This window comes from Coptis chinensis, chromosome 9 (genome assembly GCF_015680905.1).
Source record: "Coptis chinensis isolate HL-2020 chromosome 9, ASM1568090v1, whole genome shotgun sequence".
NCBI lineage: Eukaryota > Viridiplantae > Streptophyta > Magnoliopsida > Ranunculales > Ranunculaceae > Coptis > Coptis chinensis.
Genome location: NC_141464.1, coordinates 51,812,411 through 51,823,429, shown reverse-complemented (window position 1 = coordinate 51,823,429; position 11,019 = coordinate 51,812,411). Strand labels below are relative to the sequence as shown.

The following is an 11,019-nucleotide window of genomic DNA, read 5'->3' as shown; positions in this document are numbered from 1 at the left end:
ACATGGGAAAACACATTTCTGTCTTTTGATTCCAAGTTAAAACACTTTCTTGCATGATACTGTAACCAAGGGAACGTTGTTGAGGTTGTTTTGGGTTTGTAAAATTTATTCATCCGATTGCAGATCATTTTTATTTGTATATCATTTATTTGGTGACCCACCATTACAAAGCACTGTAACAATTACTGCATTTTGTATAGAAGATTATCATCATACTTTATAGGACCGTGAACCAAATAAATACTAGTTGAATAAGGCTGATGTAGAGCTGTATGAGACCACCTGAGATGCAGGGGTAGGCCATCAAATTATGGTATGTTATACGCCTGAACAAAACAATTTGAGTAAACGGCTCGAATGCTCTTCAAGCACATAATGTAAAATTGAACACCAATAACGTGATCACGTTGTTGAAATGGAAATGTCATGTACAACTTGACTCACAAATTCATTGCATCCATGCTAGATGTTCTAGTGTGTTTAGGATAATATTCAAAGAAACAGAATGCCTCTAAAATGTCAGCCAGCGACTGACATTGGACACCATCATAACAGCAAGGAAAAAAGTGGCAAGAGATCCATCACGCGGTTGAAAATCACCACACCCAATCAACAGACACAAATTAATGTTGATCTTCTTATTGTCGACGAACATGAACTCTAAGATGTCAGCCTAAAACTGACATGGTCATAATCATAACAGCAAAGAAAAAAGTGGAAAGAGATCCAATGCGAGGTTGAAAATCACCACATCCAATCAACAGACACAGATAAATGTTGATCTTCTTATTGTCGACGAACATGAAGCAATGCTCTACTGTTGCTTGGCATGCCTCTGGCAGAACAATTTCATCCTCTCCAAGCCCTCTTTAAGAGTAGATAGTTCAATGGCAAAAGTTATGCGTAACCAGTTCTTTAGTCCAACTGCAGTTCCTGCAGGCACCAATCAAACTCAGTCATCTGTGGACAACAACAATTCACCAAACTTAAATTAAAACAGAAGAACAAACCAAAAACAACAAAAAATCATGACTCAAGAGCGGGGTTGGGTAAAAAAAGAAAAGAAGGGCAAGTCAGAAACCAATGGTTTAATTGTAACAAGGGTGACAAGACAACTGTCCTGATAAAATGCAAGTAGGACAAGATGGATGTCTAAATTGATCTTATTGCAATGCTCGAAGTAATCATACAGAATGGGTTCAATTGCCAAAGACTAACAGAAATCTATTGATGTTGAACTGAAGGACAATGGAGCTTTGCCAACTGATTTAATATAATATCCCTGACAATCTCAATATATTTGGTGTAGATAATTGACAGTACCAAGCAAGAAAAGGATGTAAAAAGTGCTGGAGCCAAAGTGCATCATTTTTTATTATTTTTTTATTTATTATTATTATTATTTTAATTTTTTTTTGCTCGGTGCCAAAGTGCAATATTAAAGTTGAATAAATAACAACTTGTGTAATGAGACCAGAATAGCACAAAATTAAGTTATACTCCATAACAGGGAGTGGAAGATAAAGTGTCAGTTGAAGAATATGATATCAAGCCCCATATTGTAAAATAAATAGGCTTCAGACAAAGTCTAATGGCAAAAAATATGTAATGAAAAACAGTTCTAGATTCCTAAAAATGATAAACAGTAGATATAATGTCCTATCCCCCGCTACATCAGTAATATTCTCTCCTTGATACGAGGCCAGAGAAGGGAAGAGAACGGAACTACATATAGACTGCATTGGGTGGTCCATTTTCAGAAACATTAACAAAAAAAAACCAATAATCCTAAAATGTACTTTAAAAGGTTCAATCTCACACCTGGCAAAACTATTAAAGACTCCTCTTTGGCCAGCTTGATGCAGAATTCCATATCATCACTAATATCCTCCAAAAGAGATGTATTCAGCCTTACCTGCATTTTGAAGACAAGCAACGTCATCTACATGAACCGGCAAGTTTTGGCAATTACAACACCAAATTTCCATATTCTCTCACCATTACAAACATAGATCCTTCTGGTTTGTGGGGGCAAGTTATGCAATTAATATCCTTTATTTCATCATAGCAAATATCCGCAGATTGTCTCAGCAGGCTTATGATCTTGTTGAAGAAGTCCTCTTTTGTCTTCTCGAGAATATGAGGAACTGCTCCCTGAAATGTGAAAGTTTGTTAAATACGCATGGCATTGCTACAAAGAGAACTATATTAGGTAAATGAACGGTAATCCATGAATAACATTTAAACATTCCAAGAAATAATTGATATGAAAAATAAGAGCCACACTAGCTCCAACATGTGCCCAAATACCACATGTTAAAGAAACATAGAAATCAAATTATCACATTCACATTGCATAAAGAAAGTTTAAAATGCCCAAGTCAACATTGGAAAGGGAGATGTGAGCCTATACCAACATAAGTAACCTTGGAAGGAAAGTATTTCATGAGGGAAAAAACAGAACTGCTCAGAAATTCACTGGGTTATCTAGCATCTAGATATATTCTATGCTCACAAGCCGAAGAGTACTTTGAACATCTTATATGGGAAGGAAATACTGTAGGAAGGCTTTGGGAATGGTTGTCAGGTCTATTCCAGTTCTAATATGAGTTCAATAATTTGCAGGGTGCTAGTAAGAACTCGAGCATTGTAATCAGGGATTTTATGGGTGCAGCACAGCAGCAGTGGTTGCCTTATGGTGGACGTGCGGAAATGCATGAGTAAAATCTGCTTTGATGACTAAAACTATAACTTAAATGGGTGCAAGTATACAACTAAGGCTTGGATATCTTATGCAGGTAGCCTAGCAATCGGAACCATGAAGAACAATATTGCTGACTTTACTGTAGTCAAAACCTTGGATCTGGGGTTGAAGCCAGCAAGGGACCCATTTATTAGGTGGATGCTTCCAGCTAATGTTTAGGTGGCTGCTTCAATCTAATATTTTTAACAAAAATGAATTGTGATGGTGCAGCAAAAGTCAAAAGATCTGTTGAGAAATCATGGAATTGTACTTAATGCACTTTATAAAGGCTTGGAGTCTTGGACAGTACTACCAACTTCATGGCTGGATAAAGTGAAGTGGTGGAAGGTGCTGAATGGGGTATAAGGGGCTGATGTAGCCTGTCGATTGAGTGAGGCTCCAGTGTCTGCATTCCATGCTTTTGGCATACAGATAAGTTAGAGACTCAAAAGCAGGGTGAGAGCGAGCAAGTATACATGATTGTCTCATCTCCTCCACCTGGAGAGAGGTGAACTTTGCTGCAGATTCTATGGTAAACCAGGCTGTTAGACTTGCGCCAAAAATTCTAGTGTTGGTAGGCCCAACTACTATATAAAGTGAAGGCCCCTCATAGGTTGTATTTCAAGTTTCAAAAGTCTTAGCCAAGGTGTGAAACATCCTATGTGATGCAAACCTAGTTGGGATGCTACTCAGGTATTAAGAACAATTAGACCTTGTATTTTTTTTTTCTTCATCTTCTCTTTTGACGATAATATCATTGTTGCTTGGCTTGAAAACATAATAAAATAGAAAACAAAAATCATGTCAGAGTTACTACAACCATCTTATTTTACAGGAGAAAGCAGCATTTCTGCTCCTCGAACTTGGCAACTTTTTCCACTTTGCCCCCTAAACTCATTTTTAAACGATTTTGACATGAACTTGGCAATCAAAATGCTTTATAACCCTTTTTACACATTTTCTGCCTCTTGGAACTGCTTGTGATTGCCAAGTTCAGGGTTAAATTAGCTTAAAAGAACGTTTAGGGGGCAAATTGGGATAAGTTGCCAAGTTCAAGGGGCCAAAATGTTGTTTCTTCTATTTATATAAAGGCTTCAACTTACTGGATAATAAAAACATATATATTCAGATAGTATGGATTCATTCCAGATTAAAAAACATATCCGGAAAAAAAATGGGCAAGTATCCAACAAAGACATGACTGCTTGTATTTGCATAGTTATATGTATAATATGCCGAAAGGATCTTTGAAATGGAGTAAAATATTTGTGACGAATTTGCAATTGAAAACAAAGATTCCATGATTTTCCTATGAACAAAACCTCAAACTCCATTTTGTTCAACTTTAATTTGACCGCAAGGCCTACATGTTTACATATAGCCTTAAAAAGCTTATAATATAGAAACCAGATTTTACACAAAAAAGGAAACAATATAACTTATGTATTCGTAATCAACAACATATCCTGGGAAGTTCATACAAAAACATGCCAAGCAGTCAAGAAATAGAACTACTAACTTTTCGTGCAAAGAAGTAAGGAAATTAATTACATATTTTGATATTAAAATCAGAAACAGAAACGAAAATGTTTTGGTATAATAAGTGTAAGATAGCATGCTGGAACTTCTTTCCTAACAAGAATCTGATAAGGAAGAAATTGTTGACCTGAATGAAGGTTGCAGGGTCAGCAGAGATATTGAGACATCCTGTAATGCACTCAGTAATCTGAACAGAATCAAAGATAAGTTAGTAATGATTGAAGTTATACAGATACAACTAGAGTACTGATTATCAACTGAACAAAAAAGAAGGAAAAGACTACAAAATTAGACAAAGTGTTCATTTAAATGCCATGGATATTTGACTCTCATACTGAAAAGAGGAAGAAAAACAAAACGTGGATTAACAACCTTTGTTTTCTTCAGGACACCATTCGGGTCACTTGTAACAAGCCAACCAACCCGCCAACCAGGAACTATCCATCTCTTCGATATAGACCCAAGTGTAAGGACAGGAACTATAGATCCAAACACTCCCATTGGCACAAACGGGTTACTCCCAAAGGCAAGATGACCATAAACTTCATCTGCGATTACAACAATTCCCAGCCTCCTTGCTGTCTCAGCAACCTAAGCAAAATATAGAAAGAACATTCTTAAAAGATATCCAGCTGAATTCTCCATGAGTAGCTAATCAGGAAAGACTACAGATAATGAGACTAGGTCTAAAGACTGCTCACCTTCTTCAAATGTTGATAACTAGCTACATTCCCGCATGGATTTCCAGGATTTATGATAACCATTGCAACAGTGTTCTCATCTGCAAGAGCTTCAATGGCATTAAGATCAACCTCCCAACCCTTCTCAGGAAGAAGATCAAAATGCCTGTACTCAAGGTCGGTAAAAGATGCACGTGCTTCATAGTAAGGAAATCCTGGCTTTGGCAGCAAGATATTTGCACCGGGACGAGCGAGAACAGTTAGTGCAACCTCTATTGCTTGTGTGCAGCCAACTGTAAGAAAAACATCATCCGGAGATAGCTTATATGGAAGATCATGAGATAAATACTCTGCTACGGCTCTGTTGGAAGAAAGAAAAATGATAAATCAACCTTGATAAAATGTCAAAACATGAAATCTAGAAAGCGGGGATTTGGTGATCATTGCTTGGAAATAATTTAAGTGAAAATAAAATCTAAAATTTAGAGAAAAAAACAACATTAAACTTGAAATTCAAAAGACTTCAGACCTATAAAACTAGGTAAAAGTGTCTATTTGTTTTTTCTCGGTTAAAAAAGAGCACATAATTAAAATCCAAAACTATGTTTTGAAACTGTCTTATCACGAACTCACAGTATAACGTGAACAACTCCGACAAAAAAGTAATCCTACCGAATACCCAGTGTAACATGTATTTTTCTTTATTGAGATACGATAATAAGACAATAAAATTAGAACATTAGAATCACCGCTAGATGCTAGTCAGTGTTCCTGTTTTGAAACTACTGATGCATCAGATGGTTACCATGATTACTGTAACTAGTCTGGACACCAACAAAGTCTTGAAGACCATCTCTTACTCTCACATAAGAAAACCTCAACCAGGAGTGCAGCTTTTTGCTAACAGAAATGGCTCAAAACTCAAAAGCAGTTCTTAAGCCGCTTTCGAGCCTTAATGCAAGACAATTACTTAGAAAAAGTAAAAGACCTTTCCAGAGATTATTCATCAATAGAAAAAGGAAATGGGGCAATTGCACTTTTTAGTTTTCAGTCCCCACATTGTTGGCACTAATATAACTATCAAAAGATGCAAAAAGGTGAAACCAAAAGATTCCATCATTACTTCATTAGTATATAAATACTTCATTAGTATATAAAGGAGAATTACAAGCCACCTCCACTTTATTACTTTCATCACCAAACACCCAATTTTCTACTCAAATAAACATGTTAGGTAAACCCTTAAAACCCGAATTTCCACATAAGGTGAAATTACACAAATTTAATCTTCAATCAATATAACAGAATCCACATTCCACATTTCCACCCAAGTTCAATATCAGTCTAACAATTTCTAACTTTGCTTTATCACACAATTCATGCAAATTCAACCATGCATTACTTTTTCGCCCCACAAAACATTTCACCAAAATAACTGTCTCAAATCAATACATCACTTCAAATACACAAAAACATATTAACTACTATAAAAAATTACATAAAAATCAAATCTTTACCTTCTAGCAGAAAGTAGACCAACAGTAGGAGAATAAGAATTAAACTTAGCAGATTTCAAAGCCTCAACAATAGCATCTTCAGCCACTTCACTAGTTCTAAAACATGCAAACACAGAAGGGTCACCATGACCCAATGGAATTGGTTTTATACCATTTGATGGACTTAGTAACTTCATTAAAACATCTAGTATCCCTCTTATTGTTATTCCAGCTGCAGTATTAATCTTTTCATTGCCACTAAACTTCCACTCTATCACTTCTCCCCCTCCTCCTCCTCCTCCATTTGCCTCGCCCATTTTTCTTGGTTGTTTTGTTAGAGGAGAGAGAAGTGTTTTTGTTTTGTTTTTTTTAAGGATAGAGTGCAATTTATAGGAAACCATTGTGAGTTAGTAGAGTAGTTACATACTGACACTCTGACAGTGACTCAATGGAATCTAAAATGAATCTTTCTGAATCATTCAGTTAGTATCTGGTAATTTTTTTTTTTTTTTTCGGAGATAACTATGAAAAGTACACATAAGAAAGAGATTTGTGTTTATTATTATTAGGATAATTAATAGAGAGATTAAGCGAAAGCGAATTTGTAAACATTGAGTAATATAAAATAAGTATGTGAGCAAAAATGGGGGGGAACGAGTCAAAGAGTTTTTGTTAACATCTGTTTTTGAACGCACATGACAAAATGTATGTGTTTTGGTGGTTTGCCTTGGTGTCCAAGAAACTTTTTGATACTGTAGTCTTTGAATTTTGAATGCGTTTCTTTCTTCCCAAGAAAGAGTTACAAGACAGACCATAGCCTAGTATTATAGTATATATATGTTTAAGAAATTTTCTTTTTGTGAGATATTGCCATTATTTTTTATTTTGGAAGTAAGTGAAAAATAACATGGGGTGCAATAGGCCGCGGTATTGACACCCCAGAAAATGGAGTTAGCAGTCTTAGCACCCCTTTGCCTAAATCTATGGTACTGGCACCTCTCCATCTAATAAGACATTATTCATACACTCCACCATCCATAGCACCCCACCACACTTTTCGAGTGAAAAATGAGCTACGGCAGTTAATTGTCGTCAGTGTTGTCTTTTAACGGCACTCTTGTGTTGCGGGTTTGTTCCGTTGGCAACATCTAACTACCGTGGAATTCCAATAGGGATAAAAAAAAATTTGAATGAAAAATGAGCTACAGCAGTTAATTGCCATCAGTGTGATATGTTGGCCGCACCCTTGTACGGCAAGTTTGTTCTGTTGGCGGCATCGGCCTGCCGTGGAATTCCAATAGAGTAGAGAAACGCGTTTGACATAAACTTCCTTAAGCATGATTTTTCGATCCTTATATTGAGATAGTATTAGATTGTAGTATTAACTATACAATAACATATACATCGACATGCATATCATATAAAAGATACGACACTTCTGGGATTCCAGTATCACAACTACAGTGTCGAAAAAGATAACCACAAATCAACTTAGCATTTGCATACATAAATAACACCAAAAGTTTTCATGTGAACCAAATCGTATTGAGAGTATTGTGTTAATTAGCAATATGGTCTTGCCATGCTCATGCAACAAAACCATATATGCATTAAGCAGCTTATAATATGCAACAGCAAGATTGCATTGTTCGACTCTTTTAAAAGACTCATTTGGAAATCGCGAGACTTTGCCCAGAGAAAATTAAAACAGAAGGGGGCACTACATAGGCAACAAACTTTAGCACCACCATACCATTCAAAGTTATAATCATAGGAAAATTTAGTTCCAACGGGTATATCTTGTTTGGTAAATATCCCAACTCTAACTTCCCCCAACACATTCCACTTCCTTGTTTCAAAATTTGGTTTGCTGCAAGTTCCAAAAAGTATGAACCAAGAGTCAAACCATAAATTTTCGAGTAAAAAATGAGATGCAACAGTTGATTGCCGTCAGTGTTGTCTGTTGGCGGCACCCTTGAGCCGCGAGTTTGTTCTGTTGGCAAAATCTGGCTGTCGTGGTATTTTCATCACTCATATTTGAACGAAGTAAATTTTAGTGGAATTGAAAATGGAGGAAAAGTGTCAGATGAGAATGAGAAATATAAGGTTTGGATTTATTTATTTTTTCAAACTTGGGTGTCTACTTGGACAAAAAAGAGTAGGGTCCTTGGTGAGGGGTGGTAAACCCATATAAAGAAAGGACACATGTGGAATAACCATTATTCCACTAAAGGGGTCCTAGTCCTATTTTATGGGGTGCCAATATCGCGACCCGGGTGCAATTCGGACGAGTTGAGGTCTAACTGGAGGCCAATCAATCTTTCAATCATTTCAACCTAAGCCCTACTAAGGGCTGAGTAGGTTTTGGATTACCAACCAATTACTACGGCTATATTTGGCCACAAAAGATTTTGTATTGCTTAACACTGAGTAGGTGTTCTAATTCTGCATATGTATTACATAAAAGATGATTAATCTGGAAGTTGTTTGGTCCTCAGTTATTCTATTACGATTTTAGCTTGTCCTATGTTTGGTTGAAACTGTAATTTGTTTATCATGAACAACATATTAGCAATGAATTATTCTTTCTTGATTTTACATGTATACTTCAAATAAATATGAAATGAAATGCACATGATAAGAAAAAGTCCAAATAAATATAAATCTAAACAAACAAAAGCACTTGAGGATATAAGCATAGGTCATGATTTTGACGGAATTCTCAAAATTCTGCCCAATATTTTGGTTTTTTGAGAAATTCGGAATTCCATATCAAGAGTCGAAAAAACATGAATTTCGGAATGTACTCGAAATATAGTGGAATAAGGACCGGAATTCTAATTTTTGGATTTGTCAGAATTCCGGAGATTCCAAAATCTTGAACTATGGATATGAGTCATTCAAAATAAATATCTCTATTACATTCTTTATATATATGAAACAAATAAATTAAAAGAAAACTCCATAAGTAGTATATCATTTTGAACTTGCATAGTCACTCCACATTGCATCAGCAATAGATTTTCTAAACTCTGCTGGCATTTCTCGTTGTCTTTCTCTACTAATATTTTCCACACCCGACCCCATTGTTATGCACTGCTTCAGATTCTTGTTGGCTTTCAAAATTTTCTAAGTTAAAAATTAAGTCATACGTTTTCTCTCTTCGTATGTGATTGTGTAGAATGCAACATGTTATCACTATCTTCACTTGTGTTTCAAATGGATATGGAGGAGCAAGGGTCAAAATAGGAAAACGCTTCTTTAACATACCAATGATACGCTCGACATTCCTCAACGATGAATGTCGCAGATTGAACAATTCTTTGCTATTTGTAGGTTCCAAGACGTACACAATATTCTTTCAAGTGATAGCAAGTGCCACGAAATGGAGCAATAAAACTTGGTGTATTGGCATACCCGGCATCCACAACATAATATTTACCTACATTAGGAAAGCAAAGAAACTATTTGTTAGCTATGAAAGAAAATCTAGATTCAATGATAAACAAATATAAGTGTAATATACCTCCTGGTACATGTAATTTGTCTGCTCTTGTTAATGCCAAAGTCAAAATAGGTGAATCTGTGGCAGAACCTTCCCAACCAACAAGCTAAGTACATACTAAAACTGCAAGTCAAATGAACATGTCACCAAAATATTTTGTGTAACAATGCCTTTCCTATTTATAAATGGACCTCTCTATTTTGAACCAACCAATGCGGATATATGTGTTCCACCATACATAAAAATGGATCACCACTTTAGTTCTCACATCCTAAATTAGTTTTTCTGAAGATGAAATAGCAACCATTCCCTTCGCCTCTCCACCCTTAATCCCATGAACACCATTGCTTTTTTCTCATCCTCAAGGAGCTCTAAAGCTTGCATGAAAGCAAAGTTAACAAGCCCAAGCACATTTTCTAATTCAGCAATCAACTTTGCTTCTTGTGTAAGTTCAACACTAGAATCAAGAACTTCTTTCTTCTTATTACGAGCCATTTCAGTAATTGTAGTTGTCATGCCATGAATTGCCTCTACCATACCCTCTCCAGTGTTTTTTCGTGGTTTTTTTAGCATTATGAGAGCTTGATGGCATTGTTGATCGACTCCTTTTGGGCAGTTTAGGAGTTTCAACTTCATTATCTAAGTCTATAGGTTCTTGAGTATCAAAACCTAGACCACCACCAACAAGAATTATATTGGACTTTGAGACCCTTATCCATTCAAATTTTCTGCATTCATCGCACTAGATTTTTCATTGGTCACATCTTTCTCTTCAAGCGCACGACTGTACTTTCCAATGGCACCACCATCACCAAAAATAATGCATAAGTCCACATAACCAAACATAGATTTAGTTCTCCACATATTAAATTTAGCTAGGTGGGCCTGCATAATAATAAGTATAATGGTCTCTAATTATTTTTTTGCTAAGACAAAATAGTAGGTTCTTATTGAATTAAAGGACCAGGAAAGTACTTTGATATAATCATCCCAAACATGATCATGATCAGCATAAACCATTCCTCTCTCATTATCCCAACCAAATCCACTCTCACT

At 35.9% G+C, this 11,019-nt stretch overlaps 2 protein-coding genes across 3 annotated transcripts; both read right to left on the bottom strand.

Annotated features, from left to right (window-relative positions):
• Positions 1–383: 383 nt before the first annotated feature.
• LOC147476583 (putative aminotransferase TAT2) lies at positions 384–7,145 on the bottom strand. Of its 2 annotated transcripts, none has more exons than XM_086581710.1 (7): positions 6,480–7,145; positions 4,984–5,323; positions 4,655–4,873; positions 4,410–4,469; positions 1,999–2,154; positions 1,822–1,915; positions 384–933 (listed from the first exon to the last, which is right to left on the bottom strand). In XM_086581710.1, the coding sequence occupies exons 1-7, from the start codon at positions 6,857–6,859 to the stop codon at positions 815–817; spliced, it is 1,368 nt and encodes a 455-aa protein (XP_086437836.1). In that variant the 5' UTR covers positions 6,860–7,145; the 3' UTR covers positions 384–814. The 2 variants fall into 2 exon arrangements, with proteins under 2 accessions (XP_086437836.1, XP_086437837.1); XM_086581711.1 differs by having other exon boundaries at positions 384–924.
• Positions 7,146–9,784: 2,639 nt separating this feature from the next.
• On the bottom strand, positions 9,785–10,500 carry LOC147476582 (uncharacterized). The gene is made up of 3 exons (XM_086585774.1): positions 10,306–10,500; positions 9,985–10,069; positions 9,785–9,900 (listed from the first exon to the last, which is right to left on the bottom strand). The coding sequence occupies exons 1-3, from the start codon at positions 10,498–10,500 to the stop codon at positions 9,785–9,787; spliced, it is 396 nt and encodes a 131-aa protein (XP_086441900.1).
• Between the last annotated feature and the right edge of the window lie 519 nt (positions 10,501–11,019).

What these genes read in the sequence shown, in the direction of transcription:
- LOC147476583 (XM_086581710.1), bottom strand. Translation starts at nt 6,859, where the DNA reads ATGGTTTCCTATAAATTGCACTCTATCCTTAAAAAAAACAAAACAAAA. An exon ending in GTTATCAACATTTGAAGAAG is followed by an intron (nt 4,874 to 4,983) that starts GTGAGCAGTCTT and finishes TATTTTGCTTAG; the next exon opens with GTTGCTGAGACAGCAAGGAG. An exon ending in ACCCTGCAACCTTCATTCAG is followed by an intron (nt 2,155 to 4,409) that starts GTCAACAATTTC and finishes TTCACATTTCAG; the next exon opens with GGAGCAGTTCCTCATATTCT.
- LOC147476582 (XM_086585774.1), bottom strand. Translation starts at nt 10,500, where the DNA reads ATGGTAGAGGCAATTCATGGCATGACAACTACAATTACTGAAATGGCT. An exon ending in AGGATGAGAAAAAAGCAATG is followed by an intron (nt 10,070 to 10,305) that starts GTGTTCATGGGA and finishes GTATGTACTTAG; the next exon opens with CTTGTTGGTTGGGAAGGTTC. An exon ending in CAAATTACATGTACCAGGAG is followed by an intron (nt 9,901 to 9,984) that starts GTATATTACACT and finishes TTCCTAATGTAG; the next exon opens with GTAAATATTATGTTGTGGAT.